This window comes from Acomys russatus, chromosome 26, assembly GCF_903995435.1.
Source record: "Acomys russatus chromosome 26, mAcoRus1.1, whole genome shotgun sequence".
NCBI lineage: Eukaryota > Metazoa > Chordata > Mammalia > Rodentia > Muridae > Acomys > Acomys russatus.
In genome coordinates this window covers 30,110,391-30,131,424 of record NC_067162.1, presented here as the reverse complement: position 1 = coordinate 30,131,424, position 21,034 = coordinate 30,110,391, and the positions used below count along the sequence as shown (strand labels likewise).

At 46.2% G+C, this 21,034-nt stretch overlaps 2 protein-coding genes across 3 annotated transcripts in view; one reads left to right on the top strand and one right to left on the bottom strand.

Moving 5' to 3' along the window:
- Positions 1-283: 283 nt before the first annotated feature.
- On the top strand, positions 284-4,129 carry Tppp3 (tubulin polymerization promoting protein family member 3). The gene is made up of 4 exons (XM_051168987.1): positions 284-449; positions 3,003-3,196; positions 3,308-3,461; positions 3,581-4,129. The coding sequence occupies exons 2-4, from the start codon at positions 3,009-3,011 to the stop codon at positions 3,767-3,769; spliced, it is 531 nt and encodes a 176-aa protein (XP_051024944.1). The 5' UTR covers positions 284-449; positions 3,003-3,008; the 3' UTR covers positions 3,770-4,129.
- A 3,827-nt stretch (positions 4,130-7,956) lies between these two features.
- The window catches only part of Lrrc36 (leucine rich repeat containing 36), a 50,626-nt gene continuing 37,548 nt past the window's right edge, over positions 7,957-21,034 (bottom strand). The window contains exons 9-14 of one of the 2 annotated variants that reach the window (XM_051168832.1): positions 19,967-20,262; positions 16,662-16,827; positions 14,909-15,057; positions 14,037-14,160; positions 11,427-11,541; positions 7,957-8,277 (exon numbers count right to left, since the gene is read on the bottom strand). In XM_051168832.1, the coding sequence (XP_051024789.1) occupies positions 8,055-8,277; positions 11,427-11,541; positions 14,037-14,160; positions 14,909-15,057; positions 16,662-16,827; positions 19,967-20,262 (1,073 nt within the window). In that variant the 3' untranslated portion in view covers positions 7,957-8,054. The remainder of the gene's footprint in view (positions 8,278-11,426; positions 11,542-14,036; positions 14,161-14,908; positions 15,058-16,661; positions 16,828-19,966; positions 20,263-21,034) is intronic. The other variant, XM_051168831.1, reaches the window with a different exon arrangement.

Sequence of the window (21,034 nt, the reverse complement as noted above, 5' to 3'; positions counted from 1 at the left end):
AAGTCCCTTGAGGGTTGGAGACCCCACTTGAGCTTTTGGGGGTTGTTTTTCTATTGGTCATGGAAGTTCCTTATCCTAGGACATCCAGGACTGCAGAGGGCAGCTCTGGCCGCCTGAGGACCGCGGCTGAAGGGGAGGGGCAGGATAAGGCTGTTGCTGCAACTCCTCTGGTTTAGCGCCTACAGAGCACATAGGGCGGGGTCTGGTGGGAGGAGCCAGCGTGACCTTGGTCACTCTCCCGCCGAGACAGCCTAGGGGGTGGGACTCACCGTCTCTATGGTGACTGAGAAACAGGGGATAATACCACAGAGCCGCCCCGGCTGCAGTCCCGCCCGGGAGCCGGCAGGGAGCGGAGCTGTGGAGCCTCCTGGACTCCAGCATCTGTGGATCAGTTCCTGTGTCTTATCTATCGGAAGGCACGCTCAGGAGCAGCCAAGAGATAGAAGCCGGTAGGAGAACTGAACATCGACCACCCTCATTAATATCCTCCGCAAGGAGGGGTGGGTGGGAGCAGCCTGTTACCAACCTCGGAAGGTAGTGAGCTGGATACCAGCTGAGCACCCAGGCCCTGGCCCCAAGCGTTCCACACACACCCCTGCCCCCACCTCCTTGCTAGGCTGATTGATGACTGCAGCTGTCCCAGCAGGAGCTGACAGGCAGATTCAGTTCAGAGACGGTGTGGCTACTCCACCCAGGGTCTGCAGACCCCAGAGCAGCTGCCTGTGACTCTGCTCCACCTGAACAGACCCCAAATCCATCTTCCCATACACAGGAGTGAGCAACAGGCCTAGAATCCTTCCATTCCCTTGAGGCAAGCATCATGTATCACCCAAACCTCCCCTGGACATTTTTACCCTTGGTGACAAGTGCAGGGCTTTGGGTTCCCAGTTAGGGCTTGCACCTTGGGAGAGGCAAAGGGAGTGCAGTTCTTACAGAGGTCCCTGGGACTTATAGGATCTCTTGGTTTCTCAGTCTTAAGAACTGCAACTTATGGATGAGCAGTGGTGGTCACCAGGAAGGGCCCTTCAGTGTCCACCTGCTAGTAATGGAAGAAGAGGAAAGCTGTACAGGGGGCCAGGTTGTGGTTATTGGAGACCTTTTTCCTAAGAGGCAGAGGGTAAAGATGGTGGCTGGGAATAAGGGTGTGGTCTGGAGGCTGCAGTGGGTGTGGTGATGGCTAGTGTGTCCTAACATTATGTAGGAGTATGAAAATGACAGTGTTGGTTAGACTCCGAGGGGTTTGGGGGCTAGGTCTGTGTCAATAGATAGACGGATAAAGTGGGAGTGCTAAGGGTGTGGTCAGAAAAGTGCATGGTGGTAGGTGTTCAACGTTTTGCATGGGAATATGGAAATGTTATTGCATAGATTGGATACTGTCGGCGGGGGGGGGGGGGGGGGGGGGTTCAAGATAGGAATATGTCAGAAGCTGTAGGTATATGGATGGAAGGGGATGCTCTGAGAGGATGGTCAGCAAGCCTCTGTAAGGGATGTGGGTGCGGAGTCAGGTCAGTGAGTGTGGGTGGGGTCTTCAGGATGTGAATTAAAAGGATGCAAAATGGAGATGCAAGTGTGGCACAGGTTTGATCCGTAGAGGGAGTTTTAGAGTGGTGTGGAGGGTGTGGTCAGAGAACTGCAGTGAAGAGCTAAGGGTGTGGTCAGTGGACTGCAGTAGGGGGCTATGGGTATACACTTTAGTGCAGGGCTGTGGGTATGCTGGGGAGGGGGTTCAATCCAGGGCCCTTAGTGTCTTTGTGGGGATGGAAGTGGAAAAAAAAGTGTCAACAAATTAATGGCTTTGGATATGGATGGAGGAGGCCTCAGTGCAGGGCTGTGGGTATGGTCAGCAGGTAAAGGCTTAGGGTGTGGAGAGCCAGGGCTCAGTGCATATGAGCTATGGGAATGCGGACTGGGGTGGTCATGCTCAGGGTGGGGTAAGACCTTAGTGGAGGACTGAAGTGTAGAGAGGGGGATGTGTGCTTCAGAGAGGGCTTGAAGCGCCAAGCTCATGATCCCACTAGTACCAGGGAGGAGCTTAGGGGCTACTCTACAAGCTTCTACTAGGTCGTTTCCAGTTTCCCACTCTTAGGCTCCACACACTGGAAGCCACGGCTTCAATCAGTGGCAAGGGGCCAGGAAGCACGGTTGTGCCCTAGGCTTAGGGAGTGCTGGCATGCCCCACCCGTGGGCCCCTGATCCTCAGCCCAGCCCAGCCCAGCCCAGCAGCACTGGGAGCTTCTCCCTGAAGCCGCCCTGACACCATCCTACCCTTAGCAACACTCTCCAAGCAGCACCACCCTCCCTTAGCAACTGTCTCCAAGCTTCACAAACTGTGGCCAGGCCAGACCCAAGTTCCTGCTCCCCTCATGTTTTTGTTTAACAGCAAATAGTAACAAGGCCAGGGCTGGGCCAGCTGCGCCCCTGCCTAGGGCATGCACCACTGCCCTTGCTCTTGCTCCTTTGTCAGGCTTAGGCTAGGCCTCTCTGTCTTCATGACCCCTACAGAGACACTGCCCTCATTAAACACCTGCCCATACACCAGCCTTGCCTGGCACTGACCCAGCTTGACATGGAATTTTCAGGGAGGCTTTCTGCACCCCCTTCTCCCATTTCCACCCAACCAGGCTTTGTGCCAGGGACAGACAAAGCCATAGCCCTAGCTGTTACCCTCACAGTCTTTCTGGACAGTGCCACTCTGTTCCCAGTGCTGTCTGGGCATCATGATTTCATCTTCTGAGCCCTATTGAGAACCAGGGCTGGCACTGAGTGACAACACCTTTCTGCCCATGGCTCTTCCTCAGCTCTGAGCACAAACAGACACAAGGTGCTAATGCTCCCCCACTCCCCCATCCCCCTCCCCCGCCCCCGGCAACCCAGTCCTGACTGAGGGACTGAAGTGTTCCCAGCTCAGACCTGGCAGATCTTGAGATGGCCGTAGGGACATCCTGAGTCTAGAGGAGGTGGAAGCAGCTTGGCTGGCAGGTAACTGAGGTGGATCCTTGCAGGGTGGCATGGCAGCGAGCACCGACGTAGCTGGGCTGGAGGAGAGCTTCCGGAAGTTCGCCATCCATGGTGACCCCAAGGCCAGCGGACAAGAGATGAATGGCAAGAACTGGGCCAAGCTGTGCAAAGATTGTAAGGTGGCTGACGGGAAGGCTGTGACGGGCACAGATGTTGACATCGTCTTCTCCAAAGTCAAGTGAGTGCCAGGAAACCCCTGTCTCTCAGGTTCCCAGAGAGTGGGGAGTTGGGGGGCTGGAATCAGGATGTTAAGAAGGGGGATCTTTATGGTGCACATGGTGCCCGGCAGGGCGAAGTCTGCGAGAGTAATCAACTATGAGGAGTTCAAGAAGGCCCTGGAGGAGCTGGCAACCAAGAGGTTCAAGGGGAAGAGCAAGGAAGAGGCCTTCGATGCCATCTGCCAGCTGGTAGCAGGCAAGGAGCCTGCCAATCTTGGTGTCACGGTAAGTGCCCCGATAGCCCTGCCACTGAGCGGGATGTGGGAAATCTCTGCTGCAGTGGGAGTGGGTGGGATGGGTCAGGTTCCCTCTTAGATGACTCCGTGGGAACTCTGTCCAAACAGAAAGCAAAGACGGGTGGTGCTGTGGACCGGCTGACTGACACCAGTAAGTATACGGGTTCCCACAAAGAACGCTTTGATGAGAGTGGCAAGGGCAAGGGCATTGCTGGACGGCAGGACATCCTGGACGACAGTGGCTATGTGAGTGCCTACAAGAATGCAGGAACCTATGACGCCAAGGTGAAGAAGTGAGCCCTGGGAAGGCCCCCAGTGAGGCTGCTCCACTGGAGGCTCAGGCCTGGGTCAAGGGTCACGTGGAGCAAGAACGCCTGGTTCCTTCCCTGCTGGATCTGCCACAAAGAGCTTCCTGCCCAGTCCCAGGGCCATCCCATCAGGCCTCTGACCCAGACTGCTGTGTCCCCTTCTTGTCTCCCTGACTTCTGTCTGGGAGTCAATGCCTATCCCCTCACCGCCCCAGCCTGGTCCCAGGCATGGCTGACTTTTGCCTGCTTGCCTCCTATTTAAGCTGCTGCTCTGGCCAAGTGCCTAACTCTTACCCAGACCTCAATAAAGAACCTTTTGTACCAATATGGATGGTGATGGGGTCATGGCGTTCACACTGCAGTCCCCTCTCACTGTCTTCACCCTGCTGGGCTCTTCCTTCCCACTGGCAGCCATGCCCAGAAGAGTTGGTGAGATCTCTCTCCATTAGTGCAGAACAGAGTCAGATGGTCCAAGATAGCCTTAGGGGGATGCAGCAAAGCTTTTTACTGGGCCCTGACCCTAGAGTGACAACATCATAGCCTGTTGCCCTATCAATAAGGGCCTCAGTCTGTGCTCAGCATTTGCACAGCAGAAGGAAGCAGCAGCCTTGGCTGAGGCCCAGCGCCAGGCTGCAGCACTTTGGCTGCCAACGGGGGGGCTACTAGGGTAGGATACCTTGGGCTCTAGCCCATGATCTCAGAATATTCAGGGCTGGAAGGAACCTGACAGAATAAACAGTTGGTTCACTAACTTCATGGCAGAGGAGACTGAGGACCAGGGAAGAAAGATTTCTGCAGATGAGTCCTACACTATAACCCTCTGTCCTCATGCCAGCCCCATTTTGGCTCAGCAAGCCCCAACACTGTTTCTCCAAAATGGGGCGTAATGGCCAGGGATGAGCCTGTGTTCCACAGTGAGGGACTTCTGGCTGATCACTCCCATCTGTTCACCATTCTGACGCGGAAGGTGGGGCCGCTCTGCTCCCTCCCAGATCACCAGTGCTCCGAGTCCCTGGTGTCAGGCTAGAGCTGTCCCTGAGCTCAGTCTTCACTGCCAACTCCCCTTCCTGCTGTGGTGACAAGGAGCCTGGTGGACTCAGGGTCTGTCCATGAGAGGGCAGCTTCTGCCGTGTTCTAGAAAGTTTCAGAGGCTCATATTAACCAGTAATGTCTTTTCTGACCTGTGCACAAGTGAAGAAATGTAATTTGTGTACCCATGACCCCACAGGCTGTCCTGGGATGTTCTGCTCACTCTGGGCTTAAGCCCAACCACGTGGGGATGAGAGATGTGGACAAACAGTGTGAGATGGACAGGGACAAACAAGTGGAAAGCAGAGGCACAAGCTGGCCCCTGCCTCCCAGTTGCCAGAGTCTGGCTCCTTCACTGGGCTGTCCCTGTCCTTTCAAGCTACCTAGGAAGAGTTTCAGCTTTTCCCTCCCCAGCAGTAATGAAGTGGACCCTCCATCTAGCCTCACCTCAGTGAGCATTATGGGAAACCCAAATCCTTCCAGCTTCCACTTACTGAAAGGGCCTCACTCTCAACTAGAGCTGCAGAGGGAGGAAATGGCCAATGAGGACAGGAACAGCAGTCTGTTCATTTCTAAGACTGATGGGATGGCTGAGAGAGAGAGAGAGAGAGAGAGAGAGAGAGAGAGAGAGAGAGAGAGAGAGAGGGAGAGAGAGAGAGAGAGAGAGAGAGAGAGAGGGAGAGAGAGAGAGAGAGAGAGAGAGAGAGAGAGAGAGAGAGAGAGAAAGAGAGAGCTGTCTGACTGCCTCACTCCAAACTCCACCTGGTAGGAGTAAAATCTCTTGCTTTCCTTGAAAAGCCACACAGAGCCCGAAACAGCTCAAGGTCCACTAGAATTAGGGAGATTCCCGTAGTTGAAAACCGTGAGTACCTTCTCTAGCAAGGCCAGGCTGACAAGGACACCCCATTAAACCCCTCTGGGCAGAGCTCCCTGAGGACTGGCTGCACATCAGCCTTGCTTCCTTCTCTTCCCTGCAGTGCAGCCTCTACTTGTTTTCCTCTGCTCCAGAGGGTTTTTTCTGCCCTCCAAGTTGGGTCCAGCTAGCCCTGCATTGTGACAACAGTGGCCTCTCCATCGACATTGTAATACAGACCTCTTGTCCCAGGACTACCTGACACATTAGGAAAAATCAGAATCTCAAATAACTTACCCAGGAGTGCCCAGCAGCCCAAGAATTGCTGGCCTGAGACAGGACCAGCCACTTCTTGTGACACATGGAATCAGCAACAAAGGTGGCTTAGTGTGCAAGGTTGTTCGCTGTTATTTAGAGGAGCTCTGAGCAGATGTTGGGCTGCCACCATGTTTGTTCATGCTAGAAGCAGGAAGGGGTGGCTATCATGGTCACACAGCTGGTGCAGAGCTGTGCTTCTAAAATGTGACAGCTCAGACACTCTTGTCTAGACAAGGCTTAGGCTCTATGGAGATTTCTCTCATTTTTCCTTCCTTCCTTCTCTTCTTTTCTTTCTTCTTTCTCCTTTCTTTCTTTTCTTTCTTTCTTTCTTTCTTTCTTTCTTTCTTTCTTTCTTTCTGGCACAGTTTCTCTGCATAGCCCTGGCTGTCCTGGTACTCACTCTGTAGACCAGGCTGGCCTCAAACTCAGAGATCCTCCTGCCTCTGTCTCCTGAGTGCTGGGATTAAAGGCGTTCACCATCAAAACCCAGTTTTTTTTTTCTTTTTTTCTTTTTTTTAGACAAGATTTCTCTGTATAGCCTTGTTTTTGTTTGTTTGTTTGTTTGAGACAGGGTTTCTCTATGTTATCTTGGCTATCCTGGATTCCCTTTGTAGACCAGGCTGACCTCCAACTCACATCAATATGCCTGCCTCTGCCTCCTAAGTGCTGAGATCAAAGGCATATGCCACCACGCCCGACTGAACAGAGATTTCTTAATGGAACGAGGAGACAGAGAAAGTGGTTCTTGTGGAGCATGAAGACAAAAAATACATTATGGCTCTCCTTGAAAAGCCAGATAAACCCAGATAATTGTGGATTTATTTATAACTAAGAAACATGAGGGCTTCACTGCTCACAGTATGGCACAGAGCTCCTTCCCTGCCTGGCATCTGAGTCAGGGACATGAACCCATGTCTTCTCCCCATGCCTCTCTGCCTGACCTAATTTTGTAGATGAAGAGGTATGAGAGTGACAGCCTTTTGTTTTCTGGCAATGTTAGCTGCTCTGGAGAAAGCAGTCATAGAAACAGATCCACTCATCAACCAGGATCGCAGAATGTATAGACCTCAGGTGTGGAGTGGACACTGAACCCAGGCATGCTCATGGGCTTGTTCCTGCTGCTTTTGCTGCCTGCCTGGCTTCTCTGGGCTTGGCCCATCCTAGTCCACTGTAACCCATCGTCCTCATAGAGGAAGCCTTGGAAATGCACGCTCTACTCTTCTGCCCTGTAGTGGAAAGTCTGCAAGGAGCCAGGCAGCCAAGTTCCTCTGCCTTCCCAGCCCTGGATAGATGCCACTCCTTTTGTGACACAGCAAAGCTACAACTTTCCTCTTGTTCTTGCCCTTGGTCCTACGCTTTGCCTAGTAACCTGCTTATTCTCAGGTCTTGGGGCACTGTCCTCTGGGGACATTTTACTGACACTGCCTTCTCCAGGCCAGGACTGATGCTCCGTCACATACGCTTGTGGCACCACATCTCACTCTATCCCTGACGCCCCGGGATCCGCAGTCCTAGTGTAGGAGGCCCCGTGAGACCCATCTACATATGAAGACTTCACTAGAGCATCCCATATGGAACCCCAACATCCCACTACACCCTTTTATTCCAAGCTCTTATTAGACCAACCTTGGAGGTCCATCGTGAGTCTTACCAGGCTGTGTGCTCCTCCAGAGTGGACACCTTTGCACTATGGCAGGAGGAGACTCCAAACATTTCAGAGTCTCTGGAAATTCTTCAAACATAAAAGACAGTGATGGGTGCTCCTTTGTAGCGTTCCACCACAGCCTCAAATGACACTGACAAGTGTCCACTATTTTTTCCTTTCTGACATTTTCAATCAAATGCTTCTGTGTGAAATGGTGCCTAGGACTAAGTGCCAGCAATTTGTGTGGGCAGATGGAAAGAATGACCAGATGGGAGGAGATAAATGGAAAAATAAGAGGGACACTATAAAGTAAGCATAATAAGTTTTTTTTTCTTAATCTTTGGGGGTAAATGCCACCACCCAACACCGTGACAATGACACTGAGAGCCCTCCACGGGTCAAAGGGAGCTGGTGGTGAAGGATTCAGTGCTAGCTCCACAAACTAGGCTCGGGGTCAGCTTCTGAGACACTATGTATTAGATACTGACCCGTGTCGTGTGCCGTCGGTGAGGACGACAACGTGCTTTTCCCAAAGGGCGACGATCTCCCCAGAGGATGGCTTTTCTCAGGAGGCAGGAGCGATTTCCCGGGATAACCTTTTTGCTCTTTATTCAGTTGCTGCAGCAGATACTCATTAGTTACCACCAGGGATCTGAGGCCCAGGGGGAAAAGGCAGTCATGAAATCACAAAAGCAAGGTAGATGCCATTCAGGTCGGCAATGGCTGCTAAAGACAAATGCACAATGACATCGTTCAATAGAACTGTCCAGCTTGTGAGTGGGTTATTTTAAAAGCAGACCTACGGTTCCTTTGTTACAATTCATTTGATTGTGTTCCAGACTGACTGAAGTGATAATACGTTTCACATTTTGTGGAGTGGTTCTTTTATTCTTTCCAAAGCACTTTCTTGATGAGGTAAGGGCACTGGCCTCTGGTCAGTCCTGCAGTCCCCACTTCCAAATCACTGCTTCTTTTAATAGCCTGCCTCTGTAGCTAACGAATGGTACAGCCATACTGCATTCTTGGGTTTTTTTTTTGGTTTGTTTGTTTTGTTTTTTGGTTTTTCGAGACAGGGTTTCTATTGTGTAACCTTTGGCTGTCCTGGACTCACTTTGTAGACCAGACTGGCCTCGAACTCACAGAGATCTGCCTGCCTCTGCCTTCCAAGTGCCACCACTGGCTGGCTTCATACTGCATTCTTGAACTCTGAGTTATCACACTACACTAAGAGCCATCCACATTCCAGCACACATACACAAAATGACATGTACAGCCAGGTGTGGTGGCTTACACCTTTAATCTCAGCACTCAGGAGGTAGAGCAGGTGGATCTCTGTGAGTTCGAGGCCAGCCTGGTCTACAGAGCGAGTTCCAGGACAGCCAGGGCTATGTGGAGAGACCCTATCTCAAAAAACAAAACAAAAAACAAACAATAACAACAACAACAAAACCAAACAAACAACCCCCACCAAAAAAAATATATACATAGTATTAATTACAGTACTATTTTGTGTTGTGGGGGCTGGTGCTGGGGATTAAACCTAGTACCTCACACTTTCTGGGTACACACATAGCCATTGACATTGTACTGTTTTTGGCAGTCAAATACTGTTCATCTAAACTGGTATTAATAGAGAGCTAATTAAAAAAAAAAAGGTGTAGTCATACTTGAGTACTAGGCAGCTGTAAAAGCATTGAGAACTAACTCAGACCACTGTGAACAAATTTTTCAAGGCAAAAATGTTGGAGCAATACCTTAGTGTGTAAAGGTGCTTGCAGCCATGTTTCACAATCTGAGTTTGAATTTTGGGATGTGTGACCTCCACATATTGCAGCATATTCAGGTCTCCCTCCCTTATCAAATACATAGATAGATAGGTACATAGGTAGGTAGGTAGATAGATAGATAGATAGGTAGATAGATAGATAATTTAAATGTTAAGCAGGCCTGGAGAGGTGGCTCACAGCACACTGGCTGCTTTTCCAAAGGATTCCAATTCAAATCCCAGCATCACAACTATCAGTAACTCTAGTTCAAGGGACCCTGGAATCCTCTTCTGGCTTCCATGGGTATCAGGCATGCATGTGGTGTGCAGATATGCATGCAGGCAAAGAACCCACACACATAAAATTAAACAATTTTTAAGTTAAAAATAAAAACGAAGCTGGGCATGGTGGTGCATGCCTTTAATCCCAGCACTCCAGAGGCAGGTGGATTTCTGTGAGTTAGAGGATATCTGGCCTACAAAGTCCAAGAGAGTCAAGGCTACACAGAGAATCCCTGTCTCAAAACAACAACAAAAACAAACAAATAAAAAAAAAAAGAAAATGAATAAAAAAGTAACACCTGTGCCCCCTTTCTTTTCTTTTTTTCTTTCTTTTTCTTTTCTTTTTTTTTTTTTGTATTCTTTTACTGTGCCCCCTTTTATACATAAACCATGAGCAATAGCCGCACCACCAGCATCCACTGTAGGACAGTGAGAGGAAAGGAGAGGAGCGAGGAGACAGGGAGCAACTAGCCCCTCAGGGTTTACCTTGTTTATGAATTTGACTTTGGGATGACATAAATGGCTTATAAAACTACATATACAAGATAAACCAAAAGATTTCCCTAGGAATCACAGTAAAAACGAAACACATGAGCTGAGGGGCTTAGGAAAACAGTTGTTTAAGGTGAATCTGAGGTAGGTATTCTGTGTGCTCATTCCTTAAGAGAGCAGCTCTCTAATGAGCACACGCACAGTATGAGCCCCACAGCACAGCCTGGAAACACCAGAAACGCAAAGGCTTAAAAGTTCCCAGCCAACAGTGCCAAGCAGAATTTTGGGCTGGGGCCCAGCAATCTGCATTTCAACAGCTCCTTCCTGTAACTCCCATGCAGACCAGGGCTTGAGAACCATGACTTGATGCTATTCTCTTTACTCTGTAAAGCTTGAAATAATTAAGAGTTTTTGTTGTTGCTTTCTTTTTTCTTTAGAGTCTCAGGTGGCACAGGCTAGCCTTAAACACTACTTAGCCGAGGCTATCCTTGAAGTGCTGACCCTCCTACTACCACAAAAACCAGGATTATAAGTATGTGCCACCAAACCCAGCTGAAAAATTGTGGTTTTTTTTGTTGCTCTTTTTTTTTTTTTTTTTTTAGCAACCCGGAAAGGGCCTGGATCCGGCCCTCTGGTTTTAATACTACTCTACTGAAATTCAATGGTGAGGTCTGGGTTTGAAGGTAGTTTGATTTTTGTAAACATCAGTGAAAGCGCTGGCAGAAGTAGATTGGCAAATCAACAAGATTTCAAGTTTCCCTTGGACCGACAGCTGCCTTAAGGTCCCCCCCCCCCCCCCCCCCCCCCCCCCCCCCCCCCCTCGACGTGTCTGCAGTCTGCACCCTGAGGGTGCACCTCTGTGAAGAGGCTGATGCTGTGGTGTACTTTGCATTCTTTCCCTATTACTCCCGACTGAGTGCTCTTGGTGAGTCTCCTGTGCCCAACAGCAAACAGGCACTTTCCAGAGGAGCCGGATGGCTGATCTGAGGGGTCTGTAATGACCCTAGAGTCCCATTACAGCATTGAAAAACTAATTATTGAGTAGTTGCCACCCACTACCGCCAGCCAGCAAAGGGCTGTCCCTGGTGGACAAAAGCAGTAAAAGTAGTCCTTTGATCCCTGGCTAACCGGCCAAGTACAGGGGATTTACATACAGACTGCACTAATTTACACAGGTGTGCTTTCTCGTTTCCAAGAAAAGCAGAGGCGATAAGGAAAAGTGAGCACATGCTACCCAGGCAGCCAGCCAGGCCTGCTCCTACCTCTGACTCTCCTGGAGAAGGGCAACTGTCTCCTCCAGCCTTTTCAGCTGAGTCAGCTCCTGGTTCAGGCAAGCCACCTGGACGGTCAGCTGTTGGTTTTTGCGGAGAAGATCATCTACAAAAGGTACAATAGCCAGGAGTGAGCAGGACTCCAAGCTCATCTTGGAGTAGAAATCAAATACTTGGGAACATCTTGACTGAGCCCCATCCCCACCCTGTCCCACACCTACCTCCACATGCCCACCATTCCCTACCTCAGAGACAGGAGTTACTTGTTAAGAATATGGCATTTGGCAATGGATCTGAATTACAGTCCAGCCATGTACAGTTGCACATATCAGACCACCTTTTGAGTTTCCCTAGAGCTAATGACCATGGCCCATAGTACCACCATGAGGGTCCAGTGTCTCACTCTGTACCCAATAAACAAATATTCAGTCTCCCGACTCTCCATTTTGGTTTGGAAATGGGTGCCCTTTTCTCTCTACCTAGTTTGTGAAAACAGAGAGAGCTGTGTCAATCTATAAAACTAATAGATGGCAGCATCTCAATGATAGCCAAGACCTGCCTCTCCAAATATTCCAGCACTTCCTGCAGTTGTGAGGTAGCCAAAAGCACAGGAACTCTGGTCCTATAAGAGCCAGTGTTTTAGAATAACGCTCTGTAAATGCTAATATGCTTACCAATCACCTGGGATCTTGTTAAAAATAGACTCTGATTCAGTAGGCCTGCGGAGAGGGCCAACACTCCCTTGTCTAACAAGCTCCCAGGTGCTGCTACCATGGCTCACGTTTTGAGTGGCACGGTCTAGAAGGTGAAAAACAGGACTACGATAGCTGCCCTAACCCCCAGAAAGCCACCTGCAGAACCAGGCCTTCCTTAAGTCTGAATGAAAGGACTGTTTTTCAAAGTAGGAAGGAGAAGGCTGGGTTCTGTGCCTACCATCCATCAGGTGCTGCTGAGTTTTAACAGTGGAGGCTCAGCACTTCCATGTCAAGGTCCTCACAGCAATCTGTGTGCCTGCACTTCCTTATAAAAGCTGAGCTAGAGGTTGAGGGTAGACTTTACAATACAGGCTAGCCTATGCTAATGATGAAACCAATACTTGGTATTATTTTTCATTTATCTCAATGGCAAACCTAAAAAAACCATAGCGTTTGCAGCTGGGCATGCTGGCACACACATTTAATCCCAGCACTTGGAAGACAGAGGCAGGGAGATCTATGAATTTGAAGTCAACCTGGTGTACAGAGTAAGTTCCAGGACAAGCCAGGCTACACAGAGAAACCCTGTCTCAAAAAGCAAAAACAAGATAAACAGACAAACAAAAGTAACATCTGGAAAGATGGAGTGAAAAGGTAACTTGAGGGCCTCCAAGAAAAAAAAAAAAAGTAACTTGAATGCATGAGTTCTGATGTGATTAATCAAAACCACATTTCCCTGGAGAGATTTAGCAACATGTAAAAAAAAAAAAAAAAAAAAAAGAAAGAAAAAGAAAAAAAAAAAAACCCTCAAAAATGTCTTATGCCAGAAGGCCACTGGTGGTATATACCTTTGATCCCAGCACTCAGGAAGCAGAGGCAAGCAGATCTGTGACTTTGAAGCCAGCCTGGTCTACAGAATGTGTTCCTGGACAGCCAAGGCTACACAGAGAAACCTTGTCTCAAAAAAAAAAAAAAAAAAAAAAAAAAAAAAAAAAGAAAAAAGAAAAAAGAAAAAAAAAGTCTGAAATGTACACAAAGTATCAGGACTCATAGCTCCATCACCAGGAAGAGAGGTGGTCTCAGAGAACTGTTTTCACTTTAGGCTTTCTTCTACCTTTGGTCTTTCTTTAGACTATTTGGAGACTCTTTAGAATTACCAACATTCTCTCCATATTATATAGTCATATTATAAGCAAAGGCACCTTTAGGATTATTAAATATTAGAAACAACAATTTAGAGAATTCAGCAGACAAATGAGGGCTACTCGGTCAACACTGGAGTTGCCTGTGCCATTAGGTGAGGATGTAGAAATAGGTCTGTGGTTGCCTGGGGTAACAGAGGGAAAATGACCTCACAAGTATATAGGAAGCTTTTTGGAGTTATAGATTTAAAAATTTTTTCATTACAGTAAACTTAAGATGAATATATCTCATTGTATGTAATTTATCTTTAAAGATCAGGGTATAATTTATAATTCTGAGTTGAGTGTTCATCATATGGATGTAAACTGGAAGAAATAACTCGGGATACTGATGGTAGTCATAGCTGTGTTTCCTTATACATTTTCTCCTACTGTAATGATGGAAAGCAGTGTCATTCTAGAAACATCACCCATACATGTTTCACATGGACACGAAGCTTTAGGTGGTAAATTAAGGACGCCTGCACTACAATTCTCTGAAGCAGAAGCTAGGGACCTAGCCTGGGTTGGAGTCCTAGCCCCACAAAAATAAACAAAGAAATAACTCTCTGAGGTAAGATCATATTCCCTATTAATTCCCATTGAACAATAATGGCCAAAGAAAAGCAAAGGCAGCCATGAGAGCCTCGGCTGATGGAGTTCATTAAACAGGTCATTTATAACAGTAATCACTGGCAATTTTACACATGGCTTTTCTAACTTACCATGTGTTTGAGGTGGGTGCCCACTCACAGGTGAGGTGGCAGCAGCTCCCTCCAACTGCTGAATTTTTTCTGACAATACAAGATTTTCCTCCAGCACTTTGACCAGCTTTTGCTTCAAACTTTCCTTTAGACCAGAAAACAATGCACCACACAGTAAGAGTCGGGATTCCTGGGGAGCCCCTTTTCCTCTAGTGACAGGACTGAGCTGTGTGACCTCTCTAGAAGTTTGATTCATAGTAAACACAGTTCAGGGGCAGCATTCAAACTGATCAGTGTAATCCCAGTCTTTCTTGTGGGTAACCCACAACTCTCACTGAACAGTGGTAGCTTTGCAAAGGGTTGACATTATGGGTTATTAATCTGAAGTTTCTAGGCCCGAAAGTGGTGCCTAAAAACTCACTGAAGCTAAGAAAACAGGAATTGAGGACTATGAGTTCCTTTTTTCTCTCCTAAAGCCAGCAGCCAGATAGATACTCAGATATGGCTGCTGGCACGAGGTTTTCTGCTGCAGCTGAGGGGAAAGAGATGGCACTTGCCTCCCGTCATTGGGACCGCAGTATGGCCTTCAAGCAGTGTGACCCTACACCCTCCCCCTAGAGTCTTTGTCTGCTTCCCCACCTTTCCCTTTCAAGTATTTCTTTAGGATTTTTGGATTCGGGATGGGATGAAGGAGTCAGCTCTGAAGAATCTGCATGTTTCCTCCTAACAAGTTTTGAGTTCCTGATTTGTTCCGCCTGACTTTTTCATATTTTGCTTCTGGAGTGTCTAAATGTCCACCGCAGTGATGCTCCTTGGGTCCTGGGCTGTTCTAGTCATGATGTTAGTGTCTTTTCTAGTAAAGGAAGAGGAAGAAAGAAAGATAAGGGCCATACCACGTCATTAGGGACCAGCTGCCCCGCTTCTTTCAGCTCACTCTCCCTCCAGCGGACTGCTTTCCCTGCCTTGTCTTCAAGCTGTGAGCGATACCACTGCTGAGGAGGTGCAGGCACGACCAAAGACAGGAGCAAGTCTCTGGCAGGACCTGCCAAAAATTCAGATTGGGTACATGGGCCAATCTTAAAAACTAAAGCACAGAGTTCCAAATTAGTGACTGCCAGCTCTGTAGTCTAATCATCGCCTTTGACATGGATTTTAAGTGGCTGTATTGAGGTGCTATACCCCGCATCCTTTGTGGAGGGTAAGTCACAGCCCTCCCTGGATGGTCCAGAGATGGCTCCAAGGGAGGACTTCCTACAAAATGGCAACAGTCACTCAACATAGAAAAGAAGGCTGATTTTTTTTTCCTCCTCTATGTCCCTTTAGAGTTAAAATTTTTTATTAGCATATATTGATTATACATAATAGTGGGTTTTTATCATGATGGTTTCATACACATATATGACATATATTGCCCTCTTTTGTCTTCTTCCCATATAATTTTTTAATTAAAAATTTTGATGTGAGCCAGGCAGAGGCAGGCAGATCTCTATGAGTTCAAGGCCAGCCTGTTCTACAAAGTGAGTTTAAGACAACCAGAGCTACACAGGGAAACCATCCGGAAAAACCAAAAAGGAAAAAAAAAAATTGGTGTGGAGGTTAGAGAGATAGTTCATTAGTTAAGAGTACTTGCTGCTCTTGAAGAAAACCGGAGTTCAGTTTCCGGCACCCATGTCAGGTGGGTCACAACTTCTTGTAAGTCTAGCTCTAGGGATCCTGACTCTCTCTTCTGGTCTCTGAGGGACCCTATCTGTGTGTGTAAACACTAACACACACATAACTAAATTAAAATCTTTATAGAGTGTTTTTTCGTGCTGGAATGGGGTTTGTGTCGCTGGATAGATATTCTACCACTGGACCTCACTCTCAGCCCTTAGAAGTTAAAAATAATTGGCTGGAGAGATGGCTCAGTGGTTAAGAGCACTGTCTGCTCTACCAGAGGTCCTGAGTTCAATTCCCAGCACCCACATGGTGGCTCACAACCATCTACACTGGGATCTGATGCCCTCTTCTGGCCTGCAGGTGACCTCCAGATAGAGAACTCATGTATGTAAAATAAATAAATAGATCTTTAAAAAAAAAAAAAAGCTTTACTAACAAGTAAAACTTCCTTGAATTCTTTCTCCATTAAACAATAAGCACCTGGAACCAACATTTGTAAAACAGTTTGCCCATGTTTCTAAAGATTAATTCCTAAGAAGAGTCCAAGAATATTAACTCATTTAAGTTTTTTAAATCAACATTTCAACAGTCTTTGCAAAGCTCTGATGATCAAATCCAATTTCTTTTGTATTCAATACTGGCACTTCCAAAGGATCATTAAATAGTTTTCATGCGAAATATTACCAAAGACACACACAGACACAGCATAGGAAGAAGAAAACAGTCATTACAAGGCAATTGGAAAAATAGCTGATTTTTAAAAAACAAGGAAGACAAATGTGACAAAAATGTAGATTTGTTAATTATGGTGTTTCTGGGAAATTTTGGTGAGTGATACACACTTTTCCTTGCAGGCTAAGAGAACTAGATGGCCGTTGAAAGAAAAGAGAAAGAAGAGAAATAAAAGAAAAGAAAAAAGAAAGAAAGAGGTACCCACAGAGCAGAAGCCAGGCCCCACCCACCTAAAGCAGAGAGCTATGTACTCACCCAGAAACTTCTTGTTGAGGAGGAGGGAGCCGGGGCCATCCCAGTGTGTATCCACCAGCTCCAGCAGCTGCCTGAGGACAGTGGCCGCATGGGGGGTTCTGGCAGAGATCGGGGGACTATGGTTTCCTGGTAAACCATGCAAACTGCCCAGGTCAGTGGAGAGAGGCTCAAGAAGACAAAAACAAAAACAAAAACAAAAGCCAGTACCATTTGTGTCATTCTTACACAATAAGGAAAGTAAGATCCAGACATTTAAAGCATTAATAATTCTTTAAAATGAGAAACCTCCATCTTTTGGTTTAGATATGACTTTCTTATTACTGTGTTCGAATGAAGCACAGGGCAATTTCACGGTTGTTTTTTCTTCGGCGGTGCGGAGATTAAGCCCAGGATCCTGTTCATGCTAGACAAGTGCTCTACCACTGAGCCTCAGGGACAATTCTAAAAGTAGTAGATTCTCTCTCATGATTTGTCCATGGACGTTTTTAGAATTTAACAATAAATATATTATTTAGTACTTACATATATAGTTCAATATACTATGTAATACAAAAAGAAGATTAAACTACAGGGCATTTTAAAAATTAATAGTACTTTTATGATATAATAAAATTGAGAGTAATTCAATTAAAAAATCATAATAAATTTCTATTTAAGCATAAATGTCCAACCCGGGCATGGTGGCGCACACCTTTAATCCTAGCACTCAAGAGGCAGAGGCAGGCAGATTGCTTGAGTTCAAGGCCAGTCTGGTCTACAAATCGAGTCTAGGACAGCTAAGGTTATACAGAGAAACCAGGTCTCGAAACTCCCCCCCTCCCCCAAAAAAAAACCCAGGGGAAAAAAACCAAAACCCATAAATGTCCTCTAACCTTTTAAGAATGTAAGTTAAATATCATTGTTAGGTCAAGTACTAATGATATTTTCTTATTCAAAGAAATCATAGCTGGGCATGGTGGCTCACACCTGATCCCAGCACTCAGGGAGACAGGGGCAGGCTTTGAGTTCAAGGCCAGCCTGGTCTACAAACAGTCCACGACAGGCAAAGCTACTCAGAGAAACCATGTCTCGAACAACCAAAACCCAAAAAAAAATCAAAAACCAAAAATTAAAAAAAAAAAAAAAAAAAGAAAAAGAAAAAAATCAGATAGATCTATATTGTAAAATTCATAGTTCCTTTTTTTATTCCAACCTGACATGCATATTATTGTGTATTTAATATGTAAGTCTATCTCCTAGTCTTTTCTATAGAGTTTTGTGAACTTCAAAAAAGCAAATACACACTGGAGATGTAGCTCAGTGGTAGAGTGCTTGCTTAGCATATGCAAAGCCCTGGGTTCTATCACCAGCAACACACACACACACTTTGATTTAAAGACAGCCAAATTCTTTCTCAATTCTTGGATTGTTTGATATAAAAAACTAAGGCTGATTAATTAGTTAATGAAACACAACACCAGGACGGTGACGTGAGCTGAGTCCCATGTGTGGCCTATGGCTGGGAGGGAACAGCATTACAGCTGGGATAAACACGTACTCAGCACAGACTGTGGGCGCATGAAGGACGCAGATGGGATCGGTTGGGAAGTTAACCTGATTTGGAGTGAAGGCATGAAAAGGTCTAGTTACAGCAAAAGGCTGCTGCATGGAAATTTATTAAAAAATAAATATTTACTGTTAATGGTTTTCTTCAACTTTTTTTTTTTTTTAGAAACTTTTTTTTTTCTTTGTTGGTTGAGCCAGATTCTCACATGGCCTAGGCTGGCTTCCAACTCCTGATCCTCCTCCTACCTCCCAAGTGCTGGTGGTATACTCCACCATGCCTAGTTTAATGCTTTTTTTCTTTTTAGATTGAGAATTACAGACTTCAGAAACCAAACAGCACATATATAATTTACAGTCAAGGACCTAGCATGTGTGAAGGCCCTGAGTTCTATGTTAAGCACCCACTAAAATAAGTCTGCCTTTATATTTATATTAAATCAGCACTTAGAAATCTTTCCATATTAAGAAAAAACAATGTTTAGGAGGAAAAAAATGGGAATATGAAAGATAGTCCAAAAATATTGGGATTTTTAATAATATGATATGAAACAGAAGTAAAAACTCTTCTCTTAGGCTGTTTAGTTATATTTAGCATCCCAAATACCTTAAGTGTTCCTGGGGACTTCACCCTAAACATGTTATCACCGTTAGTGTTTTTTGTCTAATAAAATAGGCATTTGGGACTGAGAATGTAAAACAAGCCAAAAACTAATGAAAATATTACAAGACTGCCCCCTTTAGTGCACAAAAAATATGACTGTCTCCAGAGGCTCTCGGTTTTCCTCCTTTTCCTAACTTGTGCTATGTGAAATTATGCCTAGGGCCTCATACGTACTAGGAAAACTGCATCCCAGCTCTCGCCTTTAGAGATCTGAAAATAAACTGGGAAGGACTCAAAGGGTCAAGAAACAGACAATTTCTGTGAAAGCATCATAATGTGCAAAGAGATTCCCAATAACTGGAACTTAGGATGACTAGAAATCATTTTGATCAGATATTCTGCTTCCTTACAAGGCAGTAAATGACTGGCACATGGTTTACATGACAAGGGGTCATGGACTGTGAGAGTTGTGGTTCCTCAAACTAAACTGAAGGCTCCCTGATGGCAATAAGATCTGCAGGAAAAAAAAAATGACATTTAGGAAAGACAGTTCCTCTGGATAATCTAATTCATTTGTTTGTAGATACTTTGGGGAAAAATATACAGCCATTTGAGTTTGTGTACAAGAAAGCAAATTAATGATTTTTAGCTGGGCATGGTGATACGGGTCTTAAATCCCAGCATGGAGGAGGTTAAGGCAGGTGGATCTCTGAGTTCGCGAGGCCAGTCTGATCTCTATATAAAATAAGTTCCAGACCAGCCAGGGCTACACAGTGAGACCAGGTCTCAAAATATATTTTATAAACACTCTTTCAAGTAAATTAGTTATTTGTGACAACTATTTTTATTGCTTCCTCTTGGCAAAGTCTTGCCGTACATTAAAGTGTTCCCTACCATGTGCCATGCGTGTGCTCTCACAGTAAGTCAGTGCCAGTTCCTTTGTGATAGGAAGCTGAAAAACTAGAAAGCTGGCAGTAGGGGGATAGCTCTTCCTAAAGGCAGAAGAATCACAGGCTTTATCCTGGTAATATTGATCATAGGCCTTTGAAAAATCCTCTAGAACTTCTAGCGCTATTGGCGGGAACCACCCCAAACCCCAAGAGCAGCACATTCTGTTCTTGAGCCTTTGTTTCTTGTATACACACAAACAAGTCAGTACTTGCACCTCGCTGCCTGTAGCATCTTGGAAACCATGCTTCAGGTTCAGGTTGGCAAGGATATTGTCCTTCCGCTTGAATCCTCTCCTTGAAGGGCTTAATGCCCTCTTAGTTTGAATCTCTTTGTTTCCTGGAGTCCCGGGAGGCAGCAGCAGTGTCCGCACAGAGTTTCCTAGAACAGGGTTGCTTGGGAGAGAACCAGGTGCTGGTGCAAAATCACTGAGGCTGCTGGATAACTGTTGCTCTACGCTGGCCAGCAGAGCGGGGTCACTGTTGAAACGGGTTGTGGCATAGAGCTCTGTGGAGGAAACAGCCTGGGAAATGAACCTGCCTTTCGGCTCTCACACCTTCATCTGTTGGTGTCGTCATGATCACTACTCTGCAGCACACACTGTTAACTCCTTGAATCATTTTTTTTTGTCTCCCTCTACCTGCCAAAACTTCAATTCTGACTAAATCAAACTATACACTCCTAGCAGTGGTTAGGGAACAGGGAACATCTGTCCTGACTTCTCTCACTTTGATTCATAACTGCTAGGTTGTTTAGACCTTTATGCTGCCCAGCTGTAACAAGGGCCCAGTCAAACTTTGAATATCATCTCTTTCCTCCTTTATCTCACTGAGAAAACAGAGACAGCCAAACAGAAGGTGCGTGCCATCTCACCGCTGAATTCATCAGCTGACTCAACATTTATCAGCTGTCTGAATACACCCTCTGCCTCCTCCTTGCAGATGAGCTGCTGGTGCGTCATTTGTAGCCAGCTTCTCTACCAGTCGACTACACTTCCTCTCTTCTGGACTAGACAGGAGTGTTTCCTTGTAGCTCTTCTGTTTTCTGCTATATCATTAATGCTCCCTCTACTGAAGACTTTTGCCAGCCTTATAGGACTCCATACCCTCTTTCATTTCTCTGTTCCCTCTTATTGCAAAACTCCTTGAAGAGGGTGTATATACTTAGTACTCTATTGCTTCATGCCCAAGGTTTTGTTATTTTTTTTTTTAACTCACCTCAATGGAGCTTTTATTTTAATGTATTCCCTGAAGCTATTCATTAATTCTTTTGTATTTCC